The 17,070-nt window shown below is 38.2% G+C and overlaps 1 protein-coding gene across 1 annotated transcript in view; it reads left to right on the forward strand.

The window, feature by feature from the left end:
- Window positions 1-17,070, forward strand: part of LOC120856226 (phosphatidylinositol 3-kinase regulatory subunit gamma) — a 103,276-nt gene that overhangs the window by 51,308 nt on the left and 34,898 nt on the right. The window contains exons 2-3 of the mRNA XM_040231321.1: window positions 9,639-9,747; window positions 11,833-11,931. Coding sequence (XP_040087255.1) covers window positions 9,639-9,747; window positions 11,833-11,931 — 208 coding nt within the window. The remainder of the gene's footprint in view (window positions 1-9,638; window positions 9,748-11,832; window positions 11,932-17,070) is intronic.

Genomic DNA, 17,070 nt, shown 5'->3' on the forward strand with positions numbered 1-17,070 from the left:
TGTCCTTGTATAGCATGTTAGATTTTTAAAGAGTTTGCTCGCTCTCTCTCTTTTTTTTTTTTTGGTTGTGCCATGCAGCATGTGGGATCTTAGTTCCTCTACCAGGGATTGAACTTGTGCAGTGGAAGTGTAGAGTCTTAATCACTGATCCGCTAGGGAAGTCCTTAAAGATACTGAATAGCTGTATTGAAGCTCCATGTAAGTAGGAAGGACTTAGTAACTGGAGGCCTTCACTGAAAAGTGTTAAGATGATGAATATCTTTTTTTAAAGAGCATCTTATTTTGCTTATATATTTTTTAAATTTTATTTTATCTGTATTTATTTTTGGCTGCACTGGATCTTGCTGCATGGGGGGCTATTCTCTAGTTGTGGTGAGAATAGTTGTGGCTATTCTCTTATTGTGGTGGCTTCTCTTGTTCTGGAGCATGAGGCTCTAGCATGGGCTTCACAGCTGAGATCTTATCAGTTTCTCCAGAGAAAAATCTCCCTAACTCATACCTTGGGGTAGAAGCTCTGTGGCTCATTGTTTAGAGAACTGAGATGGGGAAGGGGTTTGGGAAATCTACCTACTTTGTAGACTTTTCGTTAACTTTGCTGTTTTCCGTAAAGGATTTATCTCTTGACCCAGTTGCACTTGGTGTTCCCTGAGTCCAGAGCCTCTATAACTGTTTCTGTGAACTGATGAGTGACAGGTAGCCTTTGTGTAGGAGGAAGGAGAGGTAGCTGTCTGATTGCATGGGGGCTGCGGAGGAGAACTGGGGATCTTGCTGCTCTTTGTATAGACTTTCAGTCAGTTCTCCTAATTTTGGCCCCTTCCCTCAATTCTCCGTTTAGAGATACAGTGTGCCTCCAAGTCCTGGTCTTTACAGAGTACAGTGGTGTGATTCCTTTTTTATTGGATTTTCTCTCTTCAGGCTTAGGTTTCAGTTTTTTGCAATCTACCAAGTCAAATTCATTTGGTTGCTCTTCGTGGGTTAAAAGTTTTGTTGCTATCATCTGATGTTGTTTCCTCTTATCGCTTTTGCTATTGAGTGCTTATACCTTTAAAATATGTATTTTATTGCCAATTTGGAATGATTAATAGAGGGACTGAAGAATCACATGTATTTAATCTACTGTGTTCTAGCTACTGTTCTATACTTGCCTAATTTTTTTTTTTTTTAGCTCCATAAAAACTTTTCAAAGAGAATCTATAAGCTTCTTATTTCTGAAAAGCTTGGACTAGCAGCATTGGCATTACCTGGGAACTTGCTATAAATGTAGAATTCCAGGCCCCAACCCATACCTAGCAATCAGTGTTCTATATTTTACAGCATCCCTGGGTGATTTATAAGCACTTTAAAGTGTGAAAAGTACTGTTCTGATTCACTGTGCCTGCTACAATGCTTGACACATGTTAGCTGTCGTCTATCGGATAATCAGAAATTTAGAAAAGACCCTATAGTTAGAAATACTGTTTTGGGATCAGCATATAGGTATTATTTATAGAAGCTATGGGAGTAGGTGAGAATATAGATTAAAAGAAGGTCAGGGAAATGTCAGTTGTATGGATGAAGGAAGAGAGGGCTGTCTGGGAAAACTGAGCGAGAAAGAACAGAGGCCTTGAATATACAAGATGTAGGAAAATGAGCAACCTTCCACGAGAATGGGCTGCAAGGTTAGAAGTGTCTTTAGGGAGTGCAAAACTTAAGAAATGGCTAAGAAGTGGGAAAAAACACTTTCTGGGAAGACATTCAAGTTACAGAATAGTTTAATTAGAATATGGGGAGAATAATCTAGGAGGGTGCTCCAGAGGACATAATGGAGTGATCAGCAGTGAGAAGATGGTGTAGTGGTGAATTATCTTGAAGTTTATCCTTTTGAATTACAAAGTCCATAAGTATAAAGACTGTGTCTATCTAGTTCATTGCCGTATTCCCAGCTCTTAGAACATAGGAGGTATTCAATAAATACTTGTTACATGATAGATTGTAAAAATAGGCCAGCATTTCATTCCTTCTTATTGTGTTCTTTTAGCAACTTTATGTAGAAACAGCTTTGTAATCATTTCATTCTACATATATTTCTGCAGGTGAGAAAAAGTACAAGGAGGCTGTGGGCAGCCCTCTGTAATAAAGGTGACATGCTCATTATCTGTTTGTTGGTAGTGGAGCTACCACAGAACTGTCATTATCCATAAATAGCAGCTTCCCTGTGCTGCTGGTCAACTCAGTTCTGTATAGAGCTCCCCCAGAGAAGGAGTACAGACAGCAGCAAGTCTTTGTGGTTCCTTTCAGCGATTTGGTTCTTGTTGGGCCCTGCTGGTCATGGCATTCAGTTCAGTGAGGACTTGGTTTGACAAGCCCAGTGTTTGAACTTTTCCCAGGAGAGAATCAGTTGTTCTTTTTGCTGGGTTTCAGTTGCTCTTACTGGGTTTCCATCGCACCTTACTTTTACTTTTATTACAGTATTCGCCTTGTTCTGCTGAGAATTATGGTCATGTGTTTCTAAGTGTCATTCCCTCTAGATTTCTTTTGAGCGTCTTGTCTTTGTACCTTTCATAGTAATAGCACAGTTCTTTTGTATAGCACAAGTTTAAACTATTAATCCTTATAAGTAGAAGAATTTTAAATTCTGTAAAATTATATTTCCAACTGTAGCTACTTTTATATGCCACATCCCTTTCAAAGAAGATAGGTATAAATAAGTAGCTACTTAGGAAAAAAGAATGGATTATAGCAAGCTCTCCCCATCTAGTCATTTTAGAAGTCTGATATTTGTTTTTTTAAATAATAGCTTTTTTGAAATGTGATTCACATACCATTCAGTTCATCCACTTAACAAGTATATAATTCAGTAGTGTTTAGTATATTCACAGAGTTGTGCAGCCATCACCTCAAGCAATTGGAACGTTTTCATTACCTCTCAAAGAAACCTGCATACATTAGCTGCCATTCCCTTTCCCCCTTTAGTCCAACCCTACACAACCATATACTTTGTTGCTGTAGATTTTCATGTTCTGGACAATGGAATTATACAATATATGGCTTTCATGATTGCTTTTTGTTTCATTTAGTCTAATGTTTTCATGGTTCATCCATGTTACAACATGTTTTTATTCCTTCTCACTGCCTAATAATATTGTATATATATATATTCACACATATATAACACTACATTTTATATATTCATTTACCCTTGATGGATATTTGGGTTATTTCCAGTTTTTGGCTATAATACAGCTTTGAACATTTGTATCCAGTTTTTTGTATGGTTTTATGTTTTCTTTCTTTTAAAATATATAGCTAGGATCCAAATTGCTGGGTTATGTGGTGACTCTTCATTTAACCTTTTCAGGACCTGCTAGACTGTTTTCCAGCCAGTTGCATCATTTTACATGTCCATCAGCAGTGAACTGAGAGTTCCAATTTCTTTACATCCTCACCAACATTTGTTGTTATCTGTTTCTTTGATTATAATCATCCAAGTAGGTATGAGGTGGTATTTCATTGGTTTCATTTTCATTTCCCTGATGGCTAATACTGCTGAATATATTTTCATGTGCTTGTGGCCCATTTGTGTATCTTCTTTGGAGAAATGTCTGTTCAGATGCTTTGCCCATGTTTAATTTTAGTCATTTTTTGTTATTAAGTTGCAAGGGTTCTTTATGTGTTCTAGATACAATTTTTTATCAGATATATAATTTATGAAGATTTTCTCCCATTCTGTGGGTTGTCTTTCCACTTTCTTGATGGTGTCCTTTGAAGCACAGAATTTTAAATTTTGATGAAATTCAGTTTTCTATTTTTTCTTGTTTGTGCTTTTGATGTCATACCTAAGAAACTGTTGTCTAATCCAAGGTCATAAAGACTTAAGCTTATTTTCTTCTAAAAGTTTTATAGTTTTGGGTCTTAACATTTAGGTCTTTGATCCATTTTGAGTTAATTTTTGAATACGTACAGTATGAGAAAGGGGACCAACTACATTCTTATATTTGTGTTGTTCCCTTTTTCCTACAATATTATCTTTAACTTTTGTTAATTCAAAAAGTTTTTGAGCAGTCTAAAACTTACAAAAAAGTTGAACGTACAGTAGAAATAACTTGGTTTCTAGAACCATTTAGAGTAGGTTGCCGACATGATAGTCCATGACGTCCATGTTTGTATTTCCTACAAATGAGAACTTTCTCCACCATAACCACATACAGCTTTCAAAATCAGAAAATGAACAATGATGCCTATTCCCGTCTCATCCTCAGATTCCATTCAGGTTTTTCCATTGTCCCAGTAATGTCCTTTATAACAAAAAGATCCAGTCCAGACTCACACGCTATGTTTAATTGGCATGATTCTCTAGTTTATCTCAATCTAGAACAGTCCCTCAGTCTTTCTTGAGTTTCACAACCTTGATGTTTTTGAAGATTCCAAGCCAGTTATTTTGTAGGATGTCTTTCAAGTGTGGTTGGTTTGTCTGATGTTTCCTTATGACTGGATTCAGTTTGTGTATATTTGTTGTGTCCTTGGTGCATCCTGTTGGTGGCCCGTGATCTCACCATTACTGTTGGTAGTTACCTTGATTGCTTGAATAAGGTTTGTTTCCCTAGTTTCTCCACTATTATATTAATCTTTTTACTTTCCTGATCAATAAGCATTTGTGGGAAGGCCTTCAAAATTATATAAAGCTTCTGCGTTAATCTTTCTGTTTTTTCATTTATTTGTTTACATCTGTGTGGACACATGGATTCCTGTTTTGTTCACTGGTTCATATTACCTTACTATTGTTATTTGTATTGATGCTCCAGTCATTCCAGATTGGGTAGTAGGAGCCCCTTCAAGCTGGCTACTTTGTTGTTTTGTCATGGCCCCTTATTCTTTGAATATTTGGTTACTTTTTGTCACAATATGATGTTCCCGGTTCATTTGATACTTGGTTTACCCCACCCCAGTGGTTTCTCCACAGAGCCCTGGTTGCTTTTAGTAGAGAAAGGCATTAGAAGCCAAGAACTGGGTGTTAGGTGTCCATATTAGGACTTTGCTGGTTCTAGGACCTCTTGGAGGAAAGAGCTAGGAAATAGTTGTATTTTCTGTAAGCATAGACATTTACATGCATCTGTCTGTCTCTCTATTGATTTCCATGAGTTCACATCAATAGCTGAAATTGCAGTCCAAACCAGAAGGTTCATTCTTTTTTTCTACGTTTCTGTATTTGTAACTTCCTTTTTACACTGTTATCTTTAGTAGTTTTGCTTACTAATATTTGGCCCATTTCTCTGTATTTAGAACTGGACATGGAACGACAGACTGGTTCCAAATAGGAAAAGGAGTACGTCAAGGCTGTATATTGTCACCCTGCTTATTTAACTTATATGCAGATTACATCATGAGAAATGCTGGGCTGGATGAAGCATAAGCTGGAATCAAGATTGCTGGGAGAAATATCAATAACCTCAGATATGCAGATGAGACCACCCTTATGGCAGAAAGCGAAGAAGAACTAAAAAGCCTCTTGATGAAAGTGAAAGAGGAGAGTGAAAAAGTTGGCTTAAAACTCAGCATTCAGAAAACGAAGATCATGGCATCTGGTCCCATCACTTCTTGGGAAATAGATGGGGAAACAGTGTCAGACTTTATTTTTGGGGGCTCCAAAATCACTGCAGATGGTGATTGCAGCCATGAAATTAAAAGACACTTACTCCTTGGAAGGAAAGTTATGACCAACCTAGACAGCATATTAAAAAGCAGAGACATATTACTTTGCCAACAAAGGTCTGTCTAGTCAAGGCTATGGTTTTTCCAGTAGTCATGTATGGATGTGAGAGTTGGACTGTGAAGAAAGCTGAGAGCTGAAGAATTGATGCTTTTGAACTGTGGTGTTGGAGAAGACTCTTGAGAGTCCTTTGGACTGCAAGGAGATCCAACCAGTCCATTCTAAAGGAGATCAGTCCTGGGTGTTCTTTGGAAGGACTGATACTGAAGCTGAAACACCAATACTTTGACCACCTCATGCGAAGAGTTGACTCATTGGAAACGACTCTGATGCTGGGAGGGATTGGGGCAGGAGCAGAAGGGGACGACAGAGGATGAGATGGCTGGATGGCGTCACTGACTTGATGGACGTGAGTTTGAGTGAACTCTGAGAGTTGATGATGGACAGGGAGGCCTGGCGTGCTGTGATTCATGGGGTTGCAGAGTCGGCCACGACTGAGCGACTGAACTGAACTGACTCTGTGTTTACCCGGTGTTGCATAGCTATTGCTGCGTTCCCCCTGCTGCCTTTCTTCCCCTGTCCAGTTAGAAACCCTTTTCCATCCTAATCTGGCTTTAGCCCACTGTGTTGGGATGCCTGACTCCTAGGTCTGTGTCCTTATTGGCTTGGTTTCCAACACTCTGTGCCTCCAGGCCCTGCCCATTGCCCGTCACTCAGCTTCAACACTCTGTGCCGTGCTGCCCTTGTGAGGACTGCCTCCTCACCCGCCGGAGCTCCGAGGTCCTTGCTGTGCTGCTGCCCTCATGCGAGGACATAGTCCTCCCACGCCTGCTTTGGGCTCTGACACCAGCTCTTGGCTGTCATGACCAGTCCCCTTCTTAATGGCTTTTGGACTGAATTGTTTGTGAAAGGGCTTCATGTTGTCTTTTGAGAGAGAAGTTTCTTGTACATCTGTTAGAATTCAAAGTTAGTATTTTATTTTGTTTTTTTCTAATTTAGAACTATTTTATTTGAAGAGATTTTCTTCTGTAGTTCTAGTTGTAAACACAGAACAAACGCTATTTGAGTGCTTCAGAGGCATCATTGTATTTAAATGAATCATGTGATATGTTTACATCTTAAGCCACACCTGAAATCAAAGACTCAATACAATGTTTTTCCCAAAGAAAGTATCAATCATAACAAAACATAACTACTCATTCTGTAGATTATCATTTTTCCTAACATGACCACTAAATATGAAAACGTTGTGGAGATACCTAAAGAGCCACTATTTTTTTTAGAGAGAGAAAATGGCACCATAATGCAAAATACATTTTCCTTTTCTTTACTAGTAATAAACTGTGACATCCATTTGACAAAATACTGTCCAGCCCTTCCAAAGTTATTTCAGCATCATTTGCAAATCAAAATTGACCATCGTTCGTACTTACTCTGTATCCTGTAGGGAAAGGATAAAATAGTGTATCAAGTGCAGAAGTTAGCCTGTGTCAATTGGTGTGTATTTTACATTGTGTTAACACCAGAAATTGAAAAATAAGTACTCTTATGTGAATGAAACATATCCTTGATAATTATCACAAAGGCAAAATCAACTGACTTTCAGTCAGGGCTAGTGTCTCACATCCAGTTCAGTTTGGTTGCTCAGTTGTGTCTGACTCTTTGTGACCCCATGGACTACCAGGCCTCCTTGTCCATCGCCAACTCCCAGAGTTTACTCAAATTCATGTCCATTGAGTCGGTGATGCCATCCAACCATCTCATCCTCTGTCGTCCCCTTCTCCTCCCAACTTCAATCTTTCCCTTTTCAATCTTTCTCTTTTCAAATAAGTCAGTTCTTCACATCAGGTGGCTGAAGGACTGAATTTTCAGCTTCCACGTCAGTCCTTCCAATGAATATTCAGGACTGATCTCCTTTAGGATGGACTGGTTGGATCTCCTAGCAGTCCAAGGGACTCTCAAGAGTCTTCTCCAACACCACAGTTCAAAAGGATCAGTTCTTTGGTGCTCAGCTTTCTTTATAGTCCAACTCTCACATCCATACATGACTACTGGAAAAACCGTAGCTTTTGGACCTTTGTTGGCAAAGTAATATCTCTGCTTTTTAATATGCTGTTGAGGTTGGTCATAACTTTTCTTCCAAGGAGCAAGTGTCTTTTAATTTCATGGCTACAGTCACCATCTGCAGTGATTTGGGAGCTCCCCAGAATAAAGTCTGTCACTGTTTCCACTGTTTCCCCATCTATTTGCCATGAAGTGATGGGACCAGATGCTGTGATCTTAGTTTTCTGAATGTTGAGCTTTAAGCCAACTTTTTCATTCTCTTTCACTTTCATCAAGAGGCTCTTTAGTTCCTCTTCACTTTCTGCCATAAGGGTGGTGTCATCTGCATACCTGAGGTTATTGATATTTCTCCTGGCAGTCTTGATTCCAGCTTTTGCCTCATCCAGCCCAGCATTTTTCATGATGTACTCTGCATAGAAATTAAATAAGCAGGGTGATAATATACAGCCTTGATGTACTTCTTTCCCAATTTGGAACCAGTCAGTTGTTCCATGTCCAGTTTTAATTGTTGCTTCTTGACCTGCATACACATTTCTCAAAAAGACAGGTCAGGTGGTCTGATATTCCCATCTCTTTCAGAATTTTCCACAGTTTCTTGTGATCCACACAGTCAAAGGCTTTGGCATAGTCAATAAAGCAGAAGTAGATGTTCTTCTGGAACTCTCTTGCTTTTTCAATGATCCAGCGCATGTTGGCAATTTGATCTCTGGTTCCTCTGTCTTTTCTAAATCCAGCTTGAGCATCTGGAGTTTCATGGTTCACACACTGTTGATTTATTTATGTTTATTTTAAAGACATAGGTATAAACACACCCTTGAATAGGTTACTAAATACCTGCTTCCCTGGCCTTGCTACTCCTTTTCCTGTTGACCAAGCTGCTGAGCCCTCAGCTACATAGGCTGTGGTGCCTAGCCAGTGTGTTTAAATAAAACACTGGAAAATGAAGTACAGAGAAGACTGTGGAAAGTAGTGAGAAAGAGCATACTGTGAAAAACAAAAGCCATAGGATATGATGTTCAAATTTAGAGATGAGGTGGTTCATGATGATTATTGGGAAATCATAAAATAGGGGACAAATTGGCCAGGACTGAAGAAACAAGAGGGCCAGGGAGCCCCATTGTGCCTGACAAAGGTGGGCATCCTCCAGATGGAGAGTCTTAATTACATCCATTATGGTGAACATCTTCACAATGCTGTGAGCTCTTCAAGGCCAGGTGCATGGCTTCCTTATGTCTGTATCCCCACTATTTAACACTTTCTTGCATATGGTAGATTTTTAATACATATATTTGGGAACCAGGAAACTGAGCTGAATCAGCTCACTACTTTCAAAGCCGTTTTGGGTGATGTCTATTCATGCAGTTCATTCACTCCTCTGCCTAAGGCAAGGGTGACAGACTTCATCTCACTCTGATGGACTGATAATGGATACCTGGAAGCATTAATGATACAGATTTTGAGGGGACTCCCCTGGCAGTCCAGTCGTTAAGGTTCCATGTTTCCACTGCAGGGAGCATGGGTTCGATCAATGGCACAGAAGAAAGGAGTGCCACTCATTCACAGCGCCACCTTGAAAGAAGGGTGGCACAGATGTTCTCTACTCCCCACCCTGGTCTAGAAGAAAGGCATCCAACAAGAAGTTAGTATTTTATAAGAAGAAAAAAAACGCAGATATCTTGAATATTTCATTTTTTCAGGCAATTATTGGTAGAGTTCTGAAAGGATTCTTTCATTGGCTAATGTTTAACCTGTAACATAAAATAATCCTTATTTTGATTTATAATTATCTGGAACCTTAATGTACATTGGTTAATGAACTGTATTTAAGGATATTAGAAAGCAAATAATAATTTACATTACAAAATAATAATATTAATTTCTCTTCTAGCTCTTCCACCAAAGCCACCTAAGCCAATGACTTCAGCCATTACAAATGGAATAAAGGACGGTTCTGTTTCTCTTCAGGATGCAGAATGGTACTGGGGGGATATTTCAAGGTAATTAGACTAAGTATTATAGTTGAATGGAGTTTAAAAAATAATTCTTAAGGTTAGTACTTTAAAAAAATATTTTTAATGCTCCACAAGTTGTCATTTAAAGATTAGCATTTAAAAAACTGTAGGAGAACCTTTTACATTTTCTAAATGGTTTTCTTCCCACACATACAAAAAGACAAGATAATCTTTAAATTGTAGGTATGGTTATTACTTTTAATACTGTATTGAGGATAGTGTTCTGAATAAGTGAAACTTATACATTTAGGATAGATGTATGTGTTTTGGGATAAAATATTTATTTATGCTTAATTTTCCTTATGTTTCTGTTTCTAAGGTAATGGTTCCTCAGCGTTTGAACACATAAAAATCAATGGAGTAGGGTTCAGAAATCTGCATTTATAACCTCCCCAGTTGATTTTTATGTCTCTTCACTTCCTTTTGAGAAATAGGACTCTAGGACAGATTTGCTTTTTGGGTAAAATGTGGTTTGGGAAATCTCAGAATGTAGAGAAAAAAAAGATACATCTATATTTTATAGATAAATACATATATATATTTTAAATTCCAACATTGTATTTTCTTGTTTTTAAAAAGTTATGTCCACTTTTGCCAAATCAGATTTCAAGTTGTTTCTGTATTCCTCAATATGCTTGTCCTTCTCTTTCTCTTGTCTGTTCTTTTCCATTACCAAAGTAGCACTCATTTATTTTTTTTCATATCATTTTAATCATCTAAAGATGTACAGCTCAGTGGCATAAAGTACATTCACATTATTGTTCATCCATCGCCACCCTCCATCTCTGCAAGTGTCATCTTCCCAAAATGAAGCTCTGTACTCATTAAACACTAACTCACTTTTTCTTCTATTTTCCCCAGCACCTGCCTTCTCTTTCTGTGAATTTGACTTTTCTGGGTACCTCATATAAGTGGAATCATATAACATTTGTTCCTTGTGTTTGACTTGTTTCACTTAGCACAATGTCTTCAAGGTTAATCCATGTTGTAGCATGTGTCAGAATTTCCTTTTTAAGGCTGAATAATATTCCATTATATATACCTACCACATTTTAATTTATTCATTCTTATGGAAATTTGGCTTTGATGAATACTTGGGTTATTTCCGGCTTTTGGCTATTGGGAATAATGCTGCTATGAACATTGGTGTATAAATGTTCAAGATTCTGCTTTCAGTTCTTTGGGCATATACCCAGAAGTGGAATTTCTGGGCCTTACAGTAATTCTGTATCTAATTTTTTTTTAAAGAATTAATATATTTGATATTAAACATAAAATTTAAATTTTAGCAACATACAAAAAAGGATCTACTATATTTACATACTTCCCTGGTGGCTCAGAGGTTAAAGTGTCTGCCTGCAGTGTGGGAAACCTGGGTTCGATCCCTGGGTCAGGAAGATCCCCTGGAGAAGGAAATGGCAACCCACTCCAGTATTCTTGCCTGGAGAATCCCATGGACAGAGGAGCCTGGTGTAGTCCATGGGGTTGCAAAGAGCTGGACACAACTGAGCGACTTCACTTTCTTAATTTATATTTTAAGACCATGTGGTTCTGTAACTCAAGGTTCTTTTATGTCCTGCCATTTTCTTTGAGTCTTCTAGTGTTGTTCCTTAAAGTCCTAAACCATTTCTGTAGAAGAAATTTTTTATCAGTATAAATTCAAATTGGAGAGTATTATTGAAAGATTGTGAACTGAGTAAATTATCCCCACTCTGATCTGACCCAGCTGCCACTGTTGGTTAAACTTAATCTTTCTAAACAGCTGCTGTTTTTTTCTGACACTCTACAAGTTCATACCTGCCTAAGGAAGCCCTAAAGGCTTAATGGAAACAGGTATTCCCTACAGACAGTTGAAACCTGGAAGAGTTTAAAAATCAAATACTCATCCTGGGATTGCATAACACCGAAAATCAAAACAAAAGCATATCTGGGGGAGGAACTAAATGACCTCTGACAGCCCCATGATTCTGTAATCTTAGACCCCACCTCCCAATTAGTCTTAGTGATAATATGTGCAGAAAACAACCAACACTTAAAAAAATTTTTTTTCCCTATAATTCCTTTCTTCAGGGAGGAGGTAAATGACAAATTACGGGACATGCCAGATGGTACCTTCTTGGTCAGAGATGCCTCAACCAAAATGCAGGGAGATTACACTTTGACCTTGCGGTGAGTATTTTTCAGCATTTTGCCTAGTGTTCTACTAGCATGATTTATTTCTGGTATACAAAGATTCCTGCATTTTATTTAAATATATACAAATTTTTTCATATTTTTATTTAATTTAGATACATAATTTTAGTTGTTTGGCTATCTTTTTCCTACACATTTAAATATTTAATACTAAAAAGGCAACAATTTTTATTTTTATGTAGCAGTAAAACAAAAAGCTTTAAAATCCCTAAATATGATGAAGTAAGATGTATACTGTTGATAAGATGTATACTGTTGACCTTGAGTGAAGTAGAAGTCATGGGCACAGCCTAAAGTTATTGATGATATGCTGGGAATCCACCCCTCCAATAACTCTATTGTTTTCCTCAATCTAGACTTCAGAGAGTAAAACTCAACATAATTTAGGTTGATGAAGATGGGTAGAGGATAAGACAATTTTCATGCCATCCGTGTGGACATATTAGAATCTCATAAGGTGGATGTATCAGTCTTTATGTTTACAAAGATGGGATGTATAATTAAATAGATTAGGGAAACTGTATTAGATATTTCTACATTTAGTTTTAACAGTTAACATAGCCTAAGGACAATAAAAGAAACTGCCTGCCAATATAGGAGATGTGGATTTGATCCCTAGGCTGGGAAAATCCCCTGGAGAAGGAAGTAGCAACCCACTCCAGTATTCTTGCCTGGGAAATCCCATGGACAAAGCAGGCTAGCAGGCTACAGTCCATGGGGTCAAAAAAGAGTTGGAAACCACTTAGGGACTAAACAGCAACAAGAACAATAAGGTCTTGCATTCTGTTTTGTTTTTTAAAAAGGGACTGTCTAAAGAATAATGGCAACATTAACAACTTCCTTGTACTAAGCATTTTACATGCAGTATCTATATCAAAACAACCTATGAGTAGGTATTGTTAATACTATTAATATTTCCATTTTATAGATGAAGCAACTGAAGCTTAACTTGGTTAAGAAACTTGTCCTAAAGACACTTAGCTCGTAAGTGTCAGAGGACAGGTTCAAACTCAGACTTATTTGTCTTTTTGCCGCTTTTCCAGCCTAGCATCTTTAGGAAAAATAATCCCATATTTTATCCTAGAAATTTGGGATTACTATGTATCAGCTTCTGGTAAAGAAATTAAGAAGTTAATGAAGCTAGGACTTCAGCTGTGCTGAGGAATAATCCGTGTTCTGCAGTGATTCATTCAACATAATTTTTTCCCATTCCAGTCAGGCTTCTGTCTCTACTGCTGTTCACGGACTGCTGGACCAACGGCCACTTCTCTCTTCTTACCTTTCTGACCTCTTAGCAGCATTAGTCATAGACATGTCTTCTTAGAAACAGTTTATTGTCTTGGCTGTTCCGACATCACACTCTCCTAATGTTCTTCCTAACTCATTTGAGATTATTCCAGGGCTCAGAACTGGGCTTCATTCTCTTCTCCCAAGAGTGAGTATTCATTCTCCCAAGGTGAGCTTGTGCTGTCCCATGGCTTTAAAGTACATCTTCATAGTGAAGATTCATAAACCTTATCTTCTGGCTCTGACCTTCTGAGTTCCAGATGCATATATCCAGTTGCCACTCAGATAACTAGAGCACATACTAATTTTAATAGAGTCAAAGCAGAATTCTTGATTTCTAATGCAGCTCCCCCCCTACCCAAACTGTTTCTCTTCTAGTGTCCCTTTTTTTTCAGAATTAGAACCACCATCTCCATTACTACCACTATTTTGTGCTACTCGAGTCACAAAATCTTTTTTTTCCTCACATCCAATCTGTCATTAAACAAGCCCTGCCAACTCTACCTCCAAATCTATATCCATAATCTCTTCACACTTGTCTACCATCCAAATCTAAGCCACCATTTTCTTGCTTGATATTTCATAGTTACCTCCTAACAGGTTTGGATATGTAGAAAGTTGGAGAGGAGGTTGCAGGATTAGGTAGCAACAGAAACAAAGAGATGGAGGTGAGAAACTGTAGAATTCTGTTCTGTGAGATGCAATTCCATTTGGCTAGAGAGTAACATTTGAAGAGGGAAAAGTGGCAGGGGTTAGAAAGTTGGAAAGGGTCATGTTGAAGAGGGCCTTGAATTCTAAACTTAGGAATTTGTGTTTAATATTGTATGGAGGCAGGGGGAACCATTTCATTTTTCAATGGAGACGTTTTACAGTTAGACTGTGTTAGAATAGAAAAAATAAAGGATGGAATAAGATGGCTGTTATGAATTGAGAGGGAATGATGTTCTAGAATTAGGTTTATTCTTTAATCATTTAATATTGTTAAGTGCCCACTTAATAACTGAGTGCCCTCTGACTTAATATTGTTAAGTGTTCCAGGAAAAGAAAATACTGGACAAGCCGAAAATGGTTTCTTGTCTATAGTGTTTATATTTGGGGGTTGGTAATAGTCAGGGAGACGGAGACAAAAGAAACACATTTTAAAAAAATGAAATAGTTCCCTGGTGGTCCAGTGGTTAGGACTCTAGCATTCACTGTGAGGTTGGGAAATAAGATGCTGCAAGCCATGTGACACAGCCAAAAAAGAAAAGAAATACCAAATCACTTTGTTGTACACTTGAAACTAACACAATATTATAAATCGGCTATAGTTCAATTAAAAAAAAAATGAAGTAATTTCACAGTATATGAAGGGCTATGTAGGGAATACATAAGGTATACATAACAGTTTTGAGGAGAGCCTGTCTGAGGATATGACCTCTGAAAACTGAAGTATTAGAAAGAGCTGGCCAGAAAAGTGTTCCAAGGAGAGGGAACAGAAAATGCAAAGACACTGATTTTGGAAAGATCTTGTGAATCCAATAAATGCAGACACCGATGTTCCTGGCTTTCAGTGTGAATCAGAGTAGTAGGAGATGAAGTTGAAAGTGGGAAAGAGCCAGATGCAAAGAGCCTAATGAGCCATGGTAAGGAATTTGAACTTTATTTCTAAGTGCCAAAATAAAAAAAAGGTTTTAAGCAGGGCAGTGACGTGATCAAAAGATTGAATACACTATTACCTAGGATTGTGGCTCTAGGAAAGGAGTTGAGAATCAAAGTAAGAGGCAATGTTGAGCTGAGAGCTAAAGGGATTTGATAATAGAAAAGGTATGAGGTTAAGGAGGAGTTAAAAGTGACTGTGGTTTGAGCCTGCTGGGCTTAGAATGAATGTGCCATTTATAGAAATAGGAGAGTCAGGAGCAGTTGATTTTTAGCTTCAGAACTTCCAGGTAAAAATATATCTAGAGTACAGCTAGAAATTTAGGTTTAATGCTTAGGGGAGAATATAGGGCCAGAAAAAGATTCAGGTACATATCTACATAGAATAATTGGAATTTTAAGGAAAGAGTTTATATAGAAAAAAAAGGGTGGAGGATTGAAGGCAAATTTTTTTTAGGGAATAAACTGTGTAGCAGCAGGATAAGAAAGAACTATTAAGAGATTGAGAGAAAAGAGCAAGCCACAGAAGCCAGAGAAGCATGGAAGACTGAGAAGGAAGTGGGAGTAGAGGAAGGAAAGGGAACGTGGAAATTTCAGTCACTGCAAAGAATCTGAGCCTGGGACAGAGGGGGAGAGCAGAGTCCAAATTTGGTAAAAAGTCACTGGTGACCCTCAAATGAGAGAAAAGAGCATGAGATCAGACTGCAGACAATAGGTGAGAGGAAGCAGAGCTTTTTCAATTCAGTTACCATTTAAAAAAATCAACAAATGGTATTTATAGTAGGAAATCTGGAGAGTTAACAAATCTTTAGGAATCTGATATATGCCGGCATTGGACCAGGTGCTAGGATGTAAGAAGGAGTAGCTATGTTCTTCTGTTAAGAAGGTTACAGCATGGGAGAGACATAATTAAAACCCCACTATTCCTCAGTTCCTTCATGTCTTTACTTCCTTCTCTCTTTAAAGTTAACAGTCTAATATTAAAATAACCTTGTTGAGTATATCCTTTCTCCAGACTTGTGCCTCTCTCCCTTATAGTAGTTGTCTAAATATTGATGTATTCCAACACTTGTTAAATTCAACTCTCCATCTGTTTTTTGCCTATACCCGGGCAGCTGAATGTGGAGAAAAATACATCATGCAGACTGTTGTGCAGCCACTAAGTCCTGTCCAACTCTTTATGAGTGTGTGTGTGCCCAGTCATGTCCAACTCTGAGACCGTATGGACTGCAGCCCACCAGGCTCCTCTGTCCATGGAATTTTCCAGGCAAGAATACTGGAGTGGGTTGCCATTTCCTACTCCAGGGGTCCAACTCTTTACCACCGTATGAACTGCAGCATGCCAGTCTCATCTGTCCTCCACTGTCTCCAGAGTTTGCGAAAATTCCTATCGATTGAGTTGGTGATGCTGTGTAACCATCTCATCCTCTGCTGCCCTCTTCTCCTTTTGTCTTCAGTCTTTCCCAGCATCAGGGTCTTTTCCAATGAGTTGGCTTGTGACTAACAATCTTAAGTGGGCATTTAGTACTGCCCAGCTGAATTTACATTTTCACGATCGGTTTGCTCTCTTACTTTTGCTAGATGATAATTTCACATGTTCTTTTTTTCTCTTCAGATCAACAACCCACATCTTCTTTAGTTAAACCCCCTTTTAACTAAAGAAGTTGCTTCCTGTTTCTCTGAGGATATGGAAGCAGTTAGAATAGATCTAATTCCATCATGATCCTGTTGCTGCAGCCATCAACATGAATGTGAATACTCGGCCTTTCTCCTGTTCCAGTGATGATTGTTCATTTCCTTGCCCAGGATCCCGCTGTGCATGAGATCCCATCCCATCTCTCTAACCTACTCAAGGAATCACCCTAGGAATTACCTTGTTCTTTCTTTTGGATCAACAGTTTTTGTCTCTACTGAGCCATTCCCATAAGTATATAAATTATATGCTTTACAATCTCTCACTTAAGAAAAATAAAGAAAATTCCTTTGACTCCTTTCAGCTGTTTCCCTGTTTCTCTGCTTCCATTTACAGCAGTGTTCCTCAAGACAGTTGTCTGGAGGCATTTCTTCTTCCTCTTCTTTCATTCTCTTTAATCCATTCCAATTGATCTTCCATCATTACCATTCTATTGAAGCCATTTTGTCAAGACCCCTTAGTGATCTCTACTTTGCCAAACCTCAAAATCATTTACC

This window comes from Oryx dammah, unplaced genomic scaffold, assembly GCF_014754425.2.
Source record: "Oryx dammah isolate SB20612 unplaced genomic scaffold, SCBI_Odam_1.1 HiC_scaffold_28, whole genome shotgun sequence".
Lineage (NCBI taxonomy): Eukaryota > Metazoa > Chordata > Mammalia > Artiodactyla > Bovidae > Oryx > Oryx dammah.